The sequence below is a fragment of the Macaca thibetana genome, chromosome 7 (assembly GCF_024542745.1).
Source record: "Macaca thibetana thibetana isolate TM-01 chromosome 7, ASM2454274v1, whole genome shotgun sequence".
In the NCBI taxonomy this organism is placed as follows: domain Eukaryota; kingdom Metazoa; phylum Chordata; class Mammalia; order Primates; family Cercopithecidae; genus Macaca; species Macaca thibetana.
This window is the reverse complement of record NC_065584.1, coordinates 99,191,786-99,211,281: the sequence shown is the minus strand read 5'-3', so window position 1 is coordinate 99,211,281 and position 19,496 is coordinate 99,191,786. Positions and strand designations below refer to the sequence as shown.

At 40.8% G+C, this 19,496-nt stretch overlaps 1 protein-coding gene across 2 annotated transcripts in view; it reads left to right on the top strand.

The window, feature by feature from the left end:
- The window catches only part of SV2B (synaptic vesicle glycoprotein 2B), a 167,758-nt gene extending 154,248 nt beyond the window's left edge, over positions 1-13,510 (top strand). For both annotated transcript variants that reach the window (XM_050798043.1, XM_050798044.1), the window contains exons 7-9: positions 5,923-6,033; positions 6,900-6,988; positions 7,554-13,510. In XM_050798043.1, the coding sequence (XP_050654000.1) occupies positions 5,923-6,033; positions 6,900-6,988; positions 7,554-7,722 (369 nt within the window). In that variant the 3' untranslated portion in view covers positions 7,723-13,510. The remainder of the gene's footprint in view (positions 1-5,922; positions 6,034-6,899; positions 6,989-7,553) is intronic.
- Positions 13,511-19,496: the final 5,986 nt, after the last annotated feature.

Genomic DNA, 19,496 nt, shown 5'->3' with positions numbered 1-19,496 from the left:
TAAAGACTCTGATATTGCTGTTACTTTATAATAATTATTCTTTGCATTTTGATGGATATCCTTCGAGGTTTTTCCTTAGGTTGCTAGTTGTTTTTAAAAATGGTGCCAGGCGCAGTGGCTCATGCCTGTAATCCCAGCACTTTGGAAGGCTGTATTAGTCCATTTTCATGCTGCTGATAAAGACATACCCGAGACTGGGAGGAAAAAGAGGTTTAATTGGACTTACAGTTCCACGTGGCTGGGGAAGCCTCAGAATCATGGCAGGTGGTGAAAAGCACTTCTTACATGGTGGCGGCAAGAGAAAATGAGGAATTTGCAAAAGCAGAAACCTCTGATAAACCTATCAGATCTCATGAGACTTATTCACTACCATGAGAACAGTATGGGGGAAACCACCCCCATGATTAAAATTATCTCCCATCATGTCCCTCCCACAACATGTGGGAATTATGGGAGTACAATTCAAGATGAGATTTGTGTGGGAACACAGAGCCAAACCACATCAGAGGCTAAGGCTGGCAGATCACTTGAAGTCAGGCATTCAAGACCAGCCTGGCCAACATGGCAAAACCCCGTCTCTACTAAAAATACAAAAAAAATTAGCTGGGTGTGGTGGAATGTGCCTATAATCCCAGCTACTCAGGAGGCTGAGGCATGAGAATTGCTTAAACCCAGGATGTAGAGGTTGCAGTGAGCTGAGATAGTGCCTCTGCACTCCAGCCTAGACAACAGAGCAAGACTGTGTCTGAAAAAAAAATGGTAACAGAAATAAACAGATTTCTCTGGGGATCAGCATATGTATGTATATTTATGTGTACATATTATTTAACACTGTAGCACTCATTATCATTTTACATGTTGTCTCCTAGTATTCATAATCATCATTTTAATAAACAGTAGTGTTATGAACATTAACACAGTTTTCCTAACATGTCTCTAATGTTAGAAGCTTATTTATCCAGTTGTACTACCTTGTTCCTATAAATATTAGTGCAATGAACCTTCTTGTGCACATAGTTCCTTCCACTTCATGTTCTAGGAGTGTTTTATTTCCAGGAGTAGACTCCTAGAAATGAAAGTGCTGGCTCAGAGAGCTTGGATATTTTTATAGCTCTTGAGATATATTGCCAAATCATAATACATTTCAACTGGGTTGTACCAATCTACAATGCCACAGGCAATAGGGGACCCATTTCCTTACACCCTTACCATCATTGGCTATTAATCTGAATTTTGTTTCTCGCCAGTTTTAAAAGCAAACAAAGCAAAACAAAAATAAACAAAACAGAATGGTAAATGGTAATTTCCATGATGATGGCCTGATAGTTACAGAGATGCCGTCTTCCTGCCTGCCGTGCTCTGACAAACCAGGAGGCTACAGGCATCTTTGTGCGCCTGTTTCTATAACTTCCCCCACTTCAAATCCATTTTCTCAAGGAAACCTTCCTGGAGTAACTCCTACCCAATTTTGATTCACTGCTTTTGATTTTTTAGCTTCCATAATTTCAGTTTCGAGTAAACCATTTACCCTTGTTAACCTGTTACTTAAAACCTCTGCTTTTCAGGCAGGATCACACGGTGGCCAAGCATCTGCACCCAAAGTATCAAATCCCAGTTTTGACACTTTCTAGCTGTGTGGCCTTAGGCAAGGTACTCTCCGTGCCTCATTTTTCTCATGGAGAAAAGAGGGATAATCATATCTATAAATGTGGCTATTGTAAGGATTAAATAAAATACCAAAAACAACAACAACAACAACAACAACAACAACAAAAACCAGTGCCTGGCTTGGAGTAAGTGCTAGACAGATGTTAATCATTATTTAAATTATGACATTTTTTCATAAATTAACTCAAGTTATAAATTTTATGGAAAATTCATCAGTGGGATATTTTCTCAATTCTACTGCTTCTAAACTATCTGAAATATGGGACCAATGTTTTTCCTTCTTTTTTTTATAACTTCTATTTTAGGTTCAGGAGTACATGTGAAGGTTTGTTATATAGGTGAACTTGTGTCACAGGGGTTTGTTGTACAGATTATTTTGTCACCCAGGTATTAAGCCCAGCACCCAATAGTTATCTTTTCTGCCCCTCTCCCTCCTCCCACCCTCCACCACCAAGTAGACCCCTCAGTGTTGGTTGTCCCCTTCTTTGTGTTCATAAGTTCTCATCATTTAACTCCCACTTATAAGTGAGAACATGTACTGCAAACATTTATTAAGAAGCATAATGAACAGAAATGCTCCAAATGGAAGACGTTAAGGGTCACAATGATTCTCCTGATCTTCCATCCCCGCCGACTCTGTGATGGCCTGTAGTGCTCCCGCTGTGCTGCAGGTGTGGAAGCCACACATTGGTGAGGCTTCTGGGTGTACCTGGCTCAGTCCTGCCACTCTGCCCCTGCTGCCTCATTCCATGGCCAGAGGAAGTCCAAGTTTCTCTCCGAGCTCCTGCTTATTTCTGGAAGATGTTTCCATGGTCTTCTGTCTCTGCCTCCAGTCTCTGACTCCACATTGGCTGGATTGGTTTTTGCACTACATCAACCTGGCCTGAAACACAGGCACACACAAGCACATACACAAAGACATGGAGACACACACAGACATAGGCACCCATACAGAGACACACAGACACAGGAACACATGGACACACAGAGACACACACAGACACACGAGAAGACAGACACAGAGACCGACACATTAAGACAGACACACAGACACAGACACACAGACACGGGAACACAAACACAGAAACACACAGACACAGACACACATTAAGACACACAGTCACAGACACAGGAACACACGGACACACAGGGACACACAAGAAGACAAACACAGAGACACACGGACACAGACACATTAAGACAGACACACAGACACAGACACACAGACACAGGAACACAAACACAGAAACACACAGACACAGACACACATTAAGACGCACAGACACAGGAACACATGGACACACAGGGACACACACACAAACACACATTAAAACAGACATGCAGATGCAGAGACACATAGACACACATTAAGACACACACACAGACACACAGACACACATTAAGACAGACACACAGACATCACTCATACCAAGCGTTTGGGGTTGAATGGGCTTCCTGAACATTTGTGAACAGAGGAATTACATCGCAGAGTGCAGCCTTCTCCTTCCTTTCTCCCTGCCCCTCCTCCCTTTCAGTGTCTCCACCTCTTTTCCTCTGCCTTCTCTCTATTCTTCTCCCTTTGGAATAAAACATTTTCTCCTTGCTTATGCATAGTAGGTTACTAGTGTTTTAAATCTGAGAGTGTCTTTCTGGGATTTCCCCACGCCTCCAGCAGTTATTAACAGATTTATTTCAAACGCACAGACTGTCCCAGGAGGAGTCCACCCCACCCTGTTCTGCCTGTCTGCCTTTGCCTGCCCACGCACACTATCAGCTCCTCCCCACTCGCATCTTGCCCTAGGGCGTCTTGTACAGAAGGTTCCACGCGGTGGTGCAGTGGTGCTCAGCCAGGCATTTCCTAACTGTTGCTTCTGGCAGGACCCCTTCTACACCAAGCAAACGGGCTTGCCCCACTGGGAGCCCGTTTTTTGGAGAAGTGATCCCACATTCTCTCCTGACAATGCATTCTACTGTGTTAAAGAGAAACTTTGGCACATTAAAATTTTAGAGAGTTTATTTACGGAGACAGTGATTCATCAGTCAGGTAGCTCACACTGGAAGTGGGTCAGGGCTTTACCGAAGGAGCAGAGAGAGAGGCTTTTATAAGTCGAACACGGAGGCAGAGAAGAGAAAGTATTTGCTGGGTTAGAGTTTGAATGATTGCCTCATTTGGATTATTCCAGTGGGAAGTTCAAGATAATACAGCCAGTGCCCACTCAGCCAACTGGGATTGGCTGAGCTTGTTTCATTTTCTTTAAAATTCTGAGTTAGGTTTCTGCTTGATAATGTGGCAACCCAGGGCATTAGAGCCACCTCCGTTGAGTGGCCTCCCATTGAGTTATTTTAACACATGCAGCCGCCGAATGCTGAAGAATGAGATCTTAGCTAGGAAATCAATCAAAATGCCAATTTTCAGACACAAAAGCCTTTTACAACAGGATCAGAGTTCCTCATTTTCGGGGTGGGAGTGCGCCTGGAGGAAGGAAGTTCAGGCAGAAATCAATGTGTGGAGAGTTATGAAGTTTTGGAGTTGGTCTTATCCCAGCATGCATGCCAGTTACTAGGTTCTGAGGCATAACTTCTGCTTTTAGTTTTAACCCAACAGGAAGAGGGACTTAAAAAAGGTTATGGGCTCAGTATTTTATACTGACCTGATGATTATATTAATGATGTAGAAGTAAATGACTGGATGGGCCAGAAAAAGAAATGAAAGAAGAGAGATAACCAGAAAGTGGTAACTGACCTCAGAGAGCTGGCCTGTGGTTGGCGATAAGGGGCGGGTCCTCAGCCCAGCTTGATGGCCTTGCCTGTCTTACTCCTGCGTGTGCCCCATCAGCAGACATGCTCACAGATGTATTCAGTGGCCTGGAGGGAGAGCTTAGGGCAGTCAGACTCTTAGTTGATGCCTGTGCTGTGAGCTCTAGATTTTACCAGCCCTGTTGGCTGCGTCACAATCTCGCAGTGAAACCTTTGGAAGGAGAAGGAGTTGAAGCATTCGGTTGAGAACCCACGATCTGCAGGTCTGGGGTAACACAGGCCATATTCTAATTTAGACTGAATCATAGACAATTGTTCTAATGAATCGTAAATTAGAGTGAGTTACTGTGCTTGAAGTTGTCAACACACCCACTCCCTAATCCCAAAGGAAGACAGTGATATTTTCCCCAAGGAGCAAAGAAAGGAAAAATCAACATTTGAGAGGATAACTTAAGGCTTTGGGGTGTGGTTTTTGAGGTGCTTCCTGAGTTGGTGTTAACTTCCCCTTTAGCCTCCTTTGGCTGTCGCTGGGGTTCATAACATCCATGAAGGTATTGATTAGCTTGAAACCCAGCTCCAGCCAAGAGTTCTGCTGCAGAGTCTGCTGTTAGTTCTGACGCTTCCGTGTCTGACCTCAGGCGGAAGATCATTTGCAAAGGCTGCATAGCTGGGAGTGGCAAGATGAGTCCAGGAGGCTCACAGTGTGGTCATGTCCTTGACATTTCTGGGAAGAGAGTCTATGCCTTTAGCAGATTCTCAAATGGGCATCTAGCCCTCCCAAAAGCTTAAGAACCACTGTTTTGGCTGGGTGCAGTGGCTCATGTCAGTAATCCCAGCACTGTGGGAGGCCGAGGCAGGCAGATCACGAGGCCAAGAGATCGAGACCGTCCTGGCCAACATGGTGAAGCCCTGTCTCTACTAAAAAATACAAAAAAAGTACCTGGGTGTGGTGGTGCGCGCCTGTAGTCCCGGCTACTCGGGAGGCTGAGGCAGGAGAATTGTTTGAACCCAGGAGGTGGAGGTTGCAGCGAGCCGAGATGGTGCCACTGCACTCCAGCCTGGCGACAGAGTGAGACTCTGTCTCAAAAAACAAGACAAAACAAAACACTGTTTTTTTGGTTTAAAAAAGAATAGCCAAGCTGTCTTAGACCTAGTGCTCTGGAAATGATGAGTCGGTTGTCCACTTTCCAGGGGCTGCTTTCTCCCCACGGATTGTCCAGTCCCATCTGTATTTTTCTTCTGTTATCTCCTCATATCCTCAGTCCTTCGGCTGAAGAAAGAGATGGAGACACTCTATGACTTGTCTTTATCCCTAGATGAAAAGTTTATTGGAGGAGGTGATGGAAACTGGTTTTGATTTTTTTTCGCGTGCGCTCTTTGAGAAATCAAAGACTCCTCTATTCCTAAATCAGTTTAAATAGTTACATTAAACTACACATTGAAAACTCTGACACAAAGTGGGGTTCAGATTCTCTATATCCTATTTTTACTTTTCAGGTTTCCAACATCAAAACTCCCAAGCAAATGGATGAATTCATTGAGATCCAAAGTTCAACAGGAACCTGGTACCAGCGCTGGCTGGTCAGATTCAAGACCATTTTCAAGCAGGTGTGACTGGGAACTTACTTTGGGTGAGAAGGTGGCTCTGTGGGAGTCTCTAACCTTAGTGGATGAAAAATGCAGATCCTGAACATCCCCACCAACCTGGGGCAGCGTGTTGGAGAGGAATCAACCCTGGAAGGGGGCGTTTGGGCTCCAGCCCACGTCTGCCTCTAGCTTGCTGTGTGCCCTGGAGCTGAAAACTCTCTAAATCTTAGTTTCTTTTCTTTGTTCTTCCTTCCCAAGGCAGGGATTTTGAATGTAGGTAAAATGTCTAGTCTGAGTAAACATCTTCTCTCTAGCAAATTTTAAAATAATCCACGGGGAGGAAGAAGTGAGTGAAATAAACAATCCCTTGAGGCTTGTTCTTGATTTCCAAGAAATGTTTTTCTAAATGGGCAATGCCATTTCTCTGGAGCACTGGCTCCTCCAAGTAGGGATTCAGTCAGCTATTGAGCACTGAGGCAGCCAGCCAGCCAGAGTCTGTTGGGACTGAATGGTCTTCGCAGTGTATGGTCAATAAATGTTTGCAATATCCCCCTTGCCCACAGGCAGGTCGTAGAACTCAGTAGTCCAGGTTACTCCGTGCCTTGAAGTCCTAACTCAGTGTGCTTTCAATCACATTCACGGAATATTGTGTTCCCAGGGAAAATCCTATTGGACTGTTAGAGTATGAGGCCAGCCAGTTAGAAGAGAAGAGGCTTTCCTTGTTATTTGGAGAGATTTGCTGCCTTTAGGAGACAGTGGGGTGCCCATTCTCTTCATGGGTTCCTAGGCAACTTATTAGAAAATCTGAGTAATGAGCTCGTTGATTGTGGGAGAAACAAAGTCATACATTGCTTTCTTTAACAGTCCTTCTCTGTTACGGGTTGTAGGTCTGGGATAATGCCTTGTACTGTGTGATGGGGCCCTACAGAATGAATACACTGATTCTGGCCGTGGTTTGGTTTGCCATGGCATTAAGGTAAGTTCTGTCTTACTTAAATTTCATAATTCCGTGTGTCTCAGTGGCCTCCTTTACACATTTGGGACTACAGGCATGCACCACCACACCTGGATAATTTTTGTATTTTTAGTAGAGATGCGGTTTTGCCATGTTGGCCAGGATGGTCTCGAACTCCTGACTTCAAGTGAACTGCCTTCCTCACCATCCCAAAGTGCTGGGATTACAGGCATGAGCCACCGTATCGGCCAGTGGGGATGTCTTTAGCGTTTCCCTATTCACTAAGATTCTGTCTGAGACATGTGTATTTTATGTGTTAAGGAGGTGTCCACCAACCCCTAATCTATTGGTGTTTTTATCAGGAAAAAAATTCTTTTAAATCAAATACCTTTTCAGCATTTATGGAGGTGGTCATATTTTTTCCTCTTGTATCTATTAATATGAAGATTTATATTATCAGATTTTCTAATAATGAACCAAATTAATGTATTTTCAATGAGTTTGATCTTCAAGTCAAGAATGTAGACTCTGATCATGAAAGAATTAATCTTGTTGTTGCTCCAACCTTCTCCCTTCTCCACTCCAGTTACTATGGACTGACAGTTTGGTTTCCTGATATGATCCGCTATTTTCAAGATGAAGAATACAAGTCTAAAATGAAGGTATTTTTTGGTGAGCATGTGTACGGCGCCACAATCAACTTCACAATGGAAAATCAGATCCACCAACATGGGAAACTTGTGAATGATAAGTAAGTGAGTGAGCACAGGCTTCCCTCACATCAGGGTGACAGTTGTGGGGACTGTTTTTGGGAGGGAGCCAGAGGGAAGATAAAAATGAAATATGGCCGGGAATGAGTGCCAAGGCTGGTGTCAGCATCACAGCTTGTCATGGCTGCCAGAGACTCCATAGCTCCCCTGGTGGCTGTGTCTGTATTGTGCTGGCTCCTCGATACCCTGATCTCCTGGCGAGAGCTGTTTCATGCAAGGATGGAGACATTTGACTTAGGACGGTCAGTTGGGCCATTTTTCCAAGAACTTGAACCTTTAATGGAAATTAGCAGAAAGTGATGTCTCATTAAGAGTGGCTGCCCAGAGAAAGGGCCTAGGGCTCTTACTGCTAAGATTCCTGAACTAGTCCAAAGCCCGGGTGTTGAGCTTTTAATTTGACCTTAGAAGCTTTTCCATGCCAGGACTAATAGAGCCCTGTTGTAATTCTTTCACCTAATATTACTTTGGAGGGTTGATCAGTATGGTCCATGGTCAGCCAGGAGTGTTTTTTAGAGGAAAAAAAAATCAGTGGAGGATTAGAAAATTCCTGTTCACATCTTTGTGGGGCTACTTCCTCAATTCATGTTACTTCTCCTCCTCCTGGTCCTGGGACAAATGAGATGGGCCATCCACGCTGTTGTGCTTTAGGAATGCCTCTTTGAAACTTTCCTCTGCAACCCTCAAGATGGATCAGGGCAGGACCTTAACCATGCTTCCCCAAGGCCACATTATTCACTAAACTGAGCATTTACCCCTCTGCTGTTTCCCTTCTTGAACTGTACTTAGCAAGCTCATCAGGTTGTGAATGGGAAGTAAGTGGGTGGCCATGGGCTATGCAGTGGCACCTGAAATACCATGGCACAGATAGTTCAATGTCAGTCACATTAACTGCCCCATATTTACCACTTCAATACAAAATTAATTAATGCCACGAATTCTCACCTCTGGTGAATGTTCTGTCTCCCCCTGTCTGCACCCACACATGCATCTGGTGTCTCAGTAAAATCTCTACCTGTAGTGACTCCTGGCCACTTTAGGAAAGGAATGGCTGGGTGAAGCCCAGGAAGGATACCTCTTTAAGTTTATTCTGTATTGTTCTCACAGGCTAGACTGTAGCAAAGGCTCCCTGTTATTTAAGGTGAGAAAGTGTGCAATAAAAAGGAGAATGTTATTTCTACCAATATCAGACCTTTGGGAAGGAAGTTTTAGGACCAAGTATCATTGACGTGGGTTCAGATTTTCAGTTTTTTTTAAAATGCTGAAGCCCAGTACAGACATCTCCATACTCATATACCCATGCATCCATACGTCCCCTGCAGAGACAGTTCAGAGTCATTATCCTCTGCCCAGAGTGACCACTTCAGGGATGGCGGCTCCAATGCTCGTGGTGGTGGAAGGCAGTTCCCCCAAGATGTTTCATTGTCTGAGCTCTTTAGTATGTCAGGAGGTCTTGTGTTGACATTGCCAAGGAAGAAATGTCACCCTTGCTTTATTAGGATACTTTGGAAATATTGAAAACCAAGGAACATTATGGATGACTAGATGTTACCCATGGGGTCACACCATTCCCTGCAGAGATGAATTCCCTAAAGGAGACCTCATTTCTGAAGTTCCCAATGTTTAGTAATACATTATTTTGATACAAGTAACACTAATGGTAGCAGTGACAATGATAATAATGCCAATGATAGTCACTATAGCAGCCGGCGTTAATGAGCATTGCTGTGTACCAGGTGCTGCCTTAAGTGCTTTATGTAGATTATCTCACAAAACTCCAGGGAACAAGAAATACGCTTTCTCTTTTGCAAGTGGGGAACAGAAGCTTAGAGAGGTTAAGTATCTTGCCCAAAATCACACAGCTGATATTCACAGAAATATCTATCTCCCGACCCACATATTGGGACTCCAGATCTTGTACTCTTGACAACTACAAATATTTTCTCATTAGGAAACTCTTCATTCCTACAGAGGCGCAGTTTTACATGATACTTTCTGCATTAAAGTCAACACAACGCGGAGTCCTTCTGATTTGTAACAAGCAAGTTTTGCAGTTCTGACACTTAGCTAGGCAGAAAGTGGAGACTTTTGATCCACTCTGTGCTTTTAACTTTGCTCAGCTTCTCCAGGCTTTCAGCAAACTGCTGAGTGGGAGTGAGGAAGAAACAGGGGCTGAAGAAAGCAGTGTTGAATCCTGTGGATGACGGGTGGACGGTGAATCCTGTGGATGACGGGTGGACGGTGAATCCTGTGGATGACGGGTGGACGGTGAATCCTGTGGATGACGGGTGGACAGTGAATCTTGCGGGTGATGAGTGGACAGGGACTCTTGCGGATGATATGTGGATGGTGAATCTTGCGGATGATGGGTGGATGGTGAATCTTGCGGATGATGTGTGGATGGTGAATCCTGTGGATGATGGGTAATGAATCTTGTGGATTCAGGACCCCCGAGGGACATTATGAATGACTAGATGCCCCCCCCAACCCAACGGGGTGACACCATTCCCTGCAGAGATGAATTATTTTAAGGAGACCTCATTTCTGAAGTTCCCAATGTTTAGCAGATACATCATTGTGATATGAGTGATAATGTTGATAGTAGTGACAGTGATAATGCTAATAATGGTAACTGTAGCAGCCAATGTTATTGCCAAGGTCTGGGAATGTATAAGTGTGCCAAGGATTGTCTTGGAGTGGATTGTCTTCACACATTTTCTACCATGTTTCTATGCTTCAAATGTGCACAGATGCTTTTGCATGATTATGAAAATATAAATTTCTTCAAAAGTTGTAATGAGTTCATTGTAACTTTCGTCATATGGTATATGTTTTTTAACTAACCGACACTAAACCTATACCCACTATTATTTGAAGCCCATAATTCCCCTACTCCCTCCCCAGCAACTTGTTTGAATGAAAAGGGTATTTTTCCCCTTGACTGATTAGGAACCTTTGAAAGTGATCTAAGGAACGAAAGGAGCCTGGCTTCTTTTCTTGATTTATTCTGCCATCTGCTGGTCGTAAACTGGAAAACACCTCATTTTTGAAAACCCCAACCCTCTTCTGAGGCCTCCAGGGATACACACGTGTTCTTTAGCTTCCTTGGGGGCATTTCTCCCATCCTTACCAGTACTCCTCCTTTGACTTTATTCATACTTGGCTGATTTAAGGTTTCGATGGAAATTATTTTGTTGGGTATCACATATGGTGGAAAATTATTTTGTGTTAAGGGCTTTAAAAAGACTTCACCCACGGACATTGTTGACAAAGGAAATTCTATTGAAACTTCAGTTTCATCCTGCAGTAAAACCAATCCCTTTGCCCCCAGGAAGGAACAAAAGTGCCAAGGGTAGTTTTGGTCTGCTCCCGAAGCATCATCTGCAGCCTTCTAGTGCCTTTTTTTTGGGATCTGGGGTCTCTGAGTACCCATGAAGCTTTGACTTCAAAACCTGTGAGTTTTTGGAAAGTGCAAGAAAGGCAAAAGAATAAGTTCATGTTTTAAACCCTGAGCTGAAATGTCAGGCCAGGCTTCCTTTATTGTTAGCTAAAAACAGGATAGATTTTCTACCCAGAATATGTGTTAACTAACTAATTAATTAACTAACTTACCTTCTCTTCCTGGGAAGACATTTCTGCTTGGTAGGGCTTTCTTCTGTGAGGGTTAGGAGCGGGAGGGCGTTATTTTATTTAAACTTTTCTGCACATCAGGGAGAGGTGCCTGATTTCTGTCTGTGATAGGTTGTGACCCGGAAGGAATGTCTTTCTCCTGGCAGTTCCTCAAAGCTGATGCTGTGTTCTTACTCATGTAAGAATGTGTAACTGCTCACTCAGATGATTTGCCAATGAAGGATGAGAGAAAAGCTCTCCTGAGTTCTTAGTAAAGGTCAGAGGTGAATAGCTCAGAATGAAAATGAAGTTCACAAGATTTAGCTCTAAAATGAGGCCAGTAGGATAGCAGGGGGCAGGAAGAGCAGAGAGAGGAAGAAAGCACATACACACACACATCAGAACAGAGGTTGCTGTCACGCATCCCACTGAAATGTTATACGCCAAGGCTCCTTTGGGGAGGGGGAATAAATAAGCATATTAACCTTATTATTTTTTTTTTTTTTTGATGGAGTCTCACTGTGTCTCCTAGTCTGGAGTGCATTGGCATGATCTAAGCTCACTACAACCTCTACCTCCCAGGTTCAAGCGATTCTGCTGCCTCAGCCTTCCAAGTAGCTGGGGTTACAGGCGCCTGCCACCACGCCTGGCTAATGCTTGTACTTTTAGTAGAGATGGGGTTTTGCCATGTTGGCCAGGCTGGTCTCAAACTCCTGACCTCAAATGATCTGCCCCCCTCGGCCTCCCAAAGTGTTGGAATTACAGTCATGAGCCACCATGCCTGGCTCTAAATAAGAATATTCTTCAACTGCAGTGGGACTAAATTTCAGTACAGTAAAGCTCCTTGAAGATGCCAGTGGTGGGCCAGGTCAATGCAGCTTCTGGTTTCTTGATCCCAGAAAGTTGCCAAGGCTCGGTTCTGGCTTTGATTATTTAGTAACAAACTGAGCCATCCTAGGCAAATCTGTGACCTGTCTAAGCCTAGGATTCCACATCAGAATGTCATAATATTGATGTAGAATGTATATCATATTTCAGAGTTAATAAAATTTATCAGCCAAGTTTTGTAGCTTACTCCAGGTCCTGCATAATTCTTGTGGGGCGTCTTCCTGGGTAGTTTGTACTTTGGCTGCTGAAAATTGGATTGCTTTTCCCCTGTCAAACATGTGCACGTGTTGTAGCAAATAAATAAGACTCCTATTGAGTTTTGGATGTTTATTTTGTCTCTGACCTCCCTGATAGTTCTGTTTTTCTCTTGTTATATAATCCTATCATCTGCAAATAACTAGTTCTTTGACTCCTTTTTTCTCTTTTTTTCATTATAAAACATTTCAAATATGCAAAGAATAGAGAATATAAGCAGCCCCATTCAGAGCACCTAGCTTTATAAAATCATAAACTACGTTTACTTCAGATGTCAAAATTGATTAAGCATTACTCACTGTATTACTCTTTTTGATGATATTCTTCTCCCTCCCCAGAGGTCATGATCACCATTGTCATAAGTTTGATGCTTTACATTCATGCATGTTTTTACACTTTTTGCGTATACTTATGTATCGTAAGCATTGTACAGCAGTCTTTTGAATGTTTCGAAATTTAGATAAAAGCATACTATATTACATGTGTAGATATATAATTATTATAAATTATGCAACTTGCTTTTTTGTGTAGAATTACGATTTTGAGAATACTCTGTGTTGGGGGAGATAGCTACATAACTCAATTTCATTTAATTCAAATTTTTATATGCATATTTCATAATGTATTCATCTGTTCTCCTTTTGAAGGATATTTAAGTAGTTAATAAACTTTTATTGCTATTACAAATAAAGTTGCAAAAAGTGTTGTCAGGAAAGAATTTTTCTAGGCTATGTACCTAGAAGAGGAGTTGCTGGGTGAAAGGCTAGAAACATCGTTCTCCAAAGGGATTGCATTAATTTGAACTCTCACCAGTAGTATACGGTGTATATTTAGCTTATACTGTTCTTGTTCAACTTTGGTATCATTGTTATGTCCTCTTTTTCTTTTCCTTAAAGGAAATTATATAAGATAGGGATTGTTAATTTTTTGAAGGTTTGGTAAACCAGCCTCTATAACCAAGTGAGCCTGTCATCTATGGAGACAATACATTTAGATGACCAATTCATTTTGTAATGGTATTTGTATATTCAGGTGTGGTAGTTCTTCTTTTGAAAAATTATATTTTAAAAGTTTTACAATTTATCAACATAAAAGTATTCATTGTATTTTCTTAGGATATTTAAAATCTGTTGGATCTGTAATTATTTATAAGTCCTCCTTTTTTGTATGAATACAATTTCCATTAATATTCACTCTTCAGCTCACCTGTTATTTAGAAGTGCATTTTAAGTGTCAAAACACTGTTAAATATTGATAATTTATATATACTTGTGCTATTACCAGATGATGCAGTCTGTATGATATTTATTCTTAGAAATCAAAATGTGTTAGGATTTTGTTTTTGTTGTTGTTAGTTGTATATATATTTATAACCATTATATGTTACTGGTGAATTGAAACCTTTGCCATTATGTAATGTACCCTTAATCCCTGATAGTAATCTTTGTTGTAACTTTACTATCTGATATTATCTAAATCTCCAGCATCTTTCTGATCAGTGTTTGTGTAACTTTTTCCAATTGTTTGCTTTCAATCTATGTATATTTTTGTAATTAAATGAATTTCTTATAATTAATATACAGTTAGGTGTTCCTTTCTCCACCTAAACTGACTCTCTTTATTTTAAATTCATGTGTATAGAACATTTATACTTATTGTAATTACTTATATGGTTGAATTACAGCCTATCATCTTGCTGGCTACTTTTTTTTTTTTATTAAGCTTTATATATATATGTTATACTATGTTCTAGGGTACATGTGCAGAACGTGCAGGTTTGTTACATATGTATACATGTGCCATGTTGGTGTGCTGCACCCATTAACTCGTCATTTACATTAGGTATATCTCCTAATGCTATCCCTCCCCGCTCCTCCCACCCCACAACAGGCCCCAGTACATGATGTTCCCCTTCCCTGTGTCCAAGTGTTCTCATTACTCAATTCCCACCTATGAGTGAGAACATGCGGTGTTTGGTTTTCTGTTCTTGTGATAATTTGCTGAGAATGATGGTTTCCAGCTGCATCCATGTCCCTACAAAGGACATGAACTCATCCTTTTTATGGCTGCATAGTATTCCATTGTGTATATGTGCCACATTTTCTTGATCCAGTCTGTCACTGATGGACATTTGGGTTGATTCCAAGTCTTTGCTATTGTGAATAGTGCTTGCTGGCTATTTTCTATTTGTTTTGCATGTTTTTTTTTTTTCTTTTTTCCTACCCTCTTTCAGATAATTTTCACAATTCCATTTTACCTTCACTATTGGTTTATTACTTATTCCTCTTTGTAAAAATTTAGTGGTGCCTTAGAGCTTACAATATACATCTTTAATTAATCATAATGTCCCTTCAAGTATTATTCTATTACTTCAGTTTTAGTGTAACAGCCTTTTAACAGAACACTCATTTCTTCTCTCCTGTTTTATGTGATTGTTGTCATACGTACTTCTTTTACATATGCTATAAACACATGATACGTTGCTACTATTTTTGCTTTACCCAATGAACTATCTTTTAGAATGATTAAAAATAAGAGAAAAATAGGCTGGACACAGTGACTCACACCTATAATCCTAGCACTTTGGGAGGCTAAGCTGGGTGGAATGCCTGAACTCAGGAGTTTGAGACCAGCCTCGGCAACATGGTAAAACCTTGTCTCTACTAAAAATACAAAAAATTAGCCAGGTATGCTGTTGTACGCTTGTGGTCCCAGCTGTGTGGGAGGCTGAGGCAGGAGAATTGCTTGAACCTGGGAGGTGAAGGTGCAGTGAGCTGAGATGCCACCACTTTACTCCAGCCTAGGTGACAGAGTGAGACTCCGTCTCCCAAAAAAAAAAAAAAAAAGAAAGAAAGAAAGAAAGAAAGAAAGAAAGAAAAATGTATTTAACCAGTTCTAGAGATCTTCATCTTTTTGTGAACATCCAAGTTTCAAATGTAGATAGGTATTGTATTTCTTATGCCTGAGAAACTTCCCTTTATTATTCCTTGTAGTGAAATTATGATGGTAATACATTTTCTCAGTATTTGTTTGTCTGCAAGATCTGCTGCTTCTACAATTTTGAAAATATTTTTGCGGGGTATAAAATCTGGGTCGACAGTTTTTTTGTTTTTGTTTTTGTTTTCCATTCAGAAATTTAAAGCTTTCACCCTGTTGTCTTTTGGCTTGCATACTTTCTGATGAGAAGTCTGCTGTATTCTTACCTTTATTTATTTATTTTTTGTATGTAACATGATTTTTTTTTTCTTTTGCTTCAAGATTTTCCCTCTACATTTGATATTCAGCTATTTGAACATCATGTGTTTAGGTGTACCACCACCTCCTCATCTTTCTTCTCCTCCTTCTTCTTGGGATTTCCTCTACTGAGGTTCTATACATTTGATGAACTTATGATTTGATTCGTTTCACTACTTTGGGAAAATCCTTTGCCTTTGTCTTTCCAAATACTTCTTCTTTCTCTTCTCTTTCTTGAATTCCAATTGCACCTATGTTAGATTGTTTAATATTTTCCCATAGCTCTTAGATGATTTTCTCTGTTTCTTCCCTTATTTTTCTGTTTATATTTCAATTTTGGTAATATTTTTTGAGTTATCTATGATTCCAGTAATCCTTTGTTTTTGCCACAATGAGCCTAATAATGAGTCCATTAAAGACCTTCTTAATATGTGTTACATTATATAAAACAATTCTAGCATTTCTGTCTGAATCTTATAGCTTGCATCTGTTTGCTGGAATTCCTCAACTGCTCTTGCATGCTATCTATTTTTTCCTTTAAGGCTTTAATATGTTAATTATATTAAATTCCCTGCCTGATAGTTCCAGTATTTATATTATATCTGAGTATTATTATGATGATGATTTGTTGAGGTGACATTTTGCTCTTGTTGCCCAGGCTGGAGTGCCCTGGCATGATCTCAGCTTGCCGCAACCTCTGCCTCCCAGGTTCAAGCAATTCTCCTGCCTCAGCCTCCTGAGTAACTGGGATTACAGGCATGCGCTACCATGCCCACCTAATTTTTTGTATTTTTAGTAGAGATGGGATTTCTCCATGTTGATCAGGCTAGTCTCGAACTCCCGACCTCAGGTGATCCACCCGCCTTGGCCTCCCAACTGAGTATTATTTTTTAAATGATTATGTCTTGATATGATGTTGTTTTATTCTTGCTTCTTTGTGTGTACTGTAATGTTGGGTTGCAATTCAGATGTTTTGTATGACAGTAGGGACTGAAAAATGTGTACACCTCTTTTGCTAGGCCGTAACTGTATGTGGGGAGGTTAAGAAAATCTAGGCAGTAGTTGAGCTTGGTTTGGATTTTGTTTTAGTTATGGTTACCTTAGAAACTTTTTGAAACTTCCTTTTTTATTGAGGAATAATTTATGTACAGTAAATTTACCCCTTTTAGTATATAGCCCTGTGAGTTTTGACAAAGGAGTGCTGTCATGTAACCACCACCACAAGCAAGATACAGGACAATTCCATTACCTCCTGGATTTCTCCATGCCATTTTGTGGTCAGCCCTTTCTCCATCCCCAGTCCTTGGCAGCCAATGATCTTCTTTATGTTACTTACATGGAATTATACAATAGGAAGCCTTTTGAATTTGCTTCTTTGACTTAGCATAATGCATTTGGGATTTATCCATGTTATTGCATTTTTAGTAGTTTATTTTTATTGTGGAGTAGTATTCCATGATTTGAAAGTATTACTGTATTTTGTTTATCCGTTTATCAGTTGAAGGGATCTTTGAATTGTTTCCAGATTTTGGCATGGTTAAATTGCTGTTTGACTTGGGATGTTTCTAACTATATTTATATATGAATTTGTTTTACTGTTTTTCTCTTGCTAATTTAATGTTTTTGTCTTTATTATTTCCCTTTCTGTTCTATGTTTTATGCTTCAGTTATTGTTCCTAAAGGCCGTAAATGTGCTAGGATCTTTGTAAAGGAGACAGAATGAGGTACAGTGATTTCACCACTCAGGTATCTTTGAGTGTATGAAAAAAAAGAGAGAGGAAGTTGAATTTTACTGCCAGACTCACTGAGGCACAAGAATATATGTCCTTACACTATTTGATTGACATTGGCACCAGGATTTCCCAGCGTGAACATTTTCTGATTCTTCATGCAATAATATTTCAATATGTGAGGAAGTAAGATGGCCGTCTCCTAAGTTCACTCTTTTATTTCTTTCTTGGTGCTACACACATAAAAGTACTCCTGGTTTATGGAACCATGCTAGAGCTACAAAAAGAGCCATCTTCTCAACATCCCTATTTTATAGATTTTTTTTTTAAATGCAGGCTTAGAGAGGAGAAGAAAATTGTTTGAGGGCTCCTGGTGGTTTAAGTTCTGAAAGTTAGACTCTTCATTGTTTTGGAGAGTGGCATCACAGGTTAGGTGAAGCCCTGACCCCTACACCTGGAGAATGCGAGAAGTTACACAGAGTATTCAGGAAAGAATTTGTTTCCTCTTCTCTTTAAGCAAATTAGGCCCAAGTACATATTTTCTGAAGTGATCATCTTATTTGTCTTTTGATTTACCTCAGATTAGGACCTGATCTGAGATAATATGTGAGAGACCGGGATTCCTGTTCTTAAGAACTATATTTCATTTCATGGTGGCTAGAGAGCTTATTAAAATATTTATGTGTGTGAACTTTGGGGAGCCATAGCCTTTATTTATTTTCTCCTTAAATGATGATATAATTTATGTGACAGAGAATTCTCTGCTCTCAAAAAAGGCAATTGAAGAGTATGTATGACATGCATCTGTGTCGGCACATGCTTTTCCCTGTGTCTGGAATACATGTCCTTATCTTTGCTTAGGGAGCTTTCACTCTTCCTTCAGGGTAAGTCACCTCATACTTTACCCAACTGGATCACAAGTGTCCCCTTAGAAGTGGTTTTATAGCATACCTCTATCTTGATAATCATCACACTAAATTTTCAGGGCTGGTTTTCTTGTTTCTCTCTTTAATTAGACTGAATTCCTTTAGGGTGATGCCCTCAAGCCTAACACATGTTGAATGTGACTTTGGTGTAGCTTAAATCACTTGCTGGACTAACCATTGGGCCTGAAGCAACTGAAACAAAGCGTATGTAATGACACTTTTGTCATAGACCTTGGATTGCCAATGGCTTCCGTTGCCTTAAAGGAAAAGCTTACAAAGTACTGTTGCTAACATTTCTTTCATCTTTTGAACTCTCCTGAACGAAGAATCTTGGGTGGGCTAGGTCAGTATGTAGATTGGAGATTGGGGGAGATGATTTATGTAAAGAGTCATAAAATATGTGTTGGCCCTTTCTCCTTTTATCTCTTCCCTTATAGCTCTGGCTTTTTCTAACTCACTTGGAGAGACATTTTAAGGGCTGCCTGCGTCAGACCCATTTATGATTTACGGCTCTGCCTTCTCAGCCACCCTGGGAAGAATATTAAAATATCACCCAAGGCTACATCAGCAGCCTATTACTATATTAAAGAGAAGCATATATTAAGAAATGCAAAGGCCTGCAACAGTCTCCAGGAATAGCTCTCTTAAGTAAACACGTCTAGCTTATACATTTTGACATCAGAGGTATCTTCTTGTAACAAAAGACTTACCAGTTAGTTTTCCTATGGAAACCTGAATAATTTAGTGATAGCTTTTGGAGGCCCCTATTTAAGTCTGTAGCAAATTTGGCCCTAAGAAAAATTTATCAAAATCGTTTGGTTTTCTAGACCAATGATTCTCAAATTTCTTTAAGTATAATAATCTGGTCTCGGCCATTGGTGACTCTGGTTCAAGAGGCATAGGCTGGAATTTAGGAAATGACATCTTTAATAATAACCTCAAGTTTATTCTGATGCAAGTGGTCTGGGGTCCTGCTTTTGGTGAACACTTGCCCAGGACGTCTTGTTGTGTGCAGTCTTTTAGCAGAAGCTAATGATTGGCAGCTCTAGGTTAGGGTTCTGAGCAGGACACGATAGAGCATGAAGGATAAGGGTCACTGACCATTGTAGGTAGTCATGGA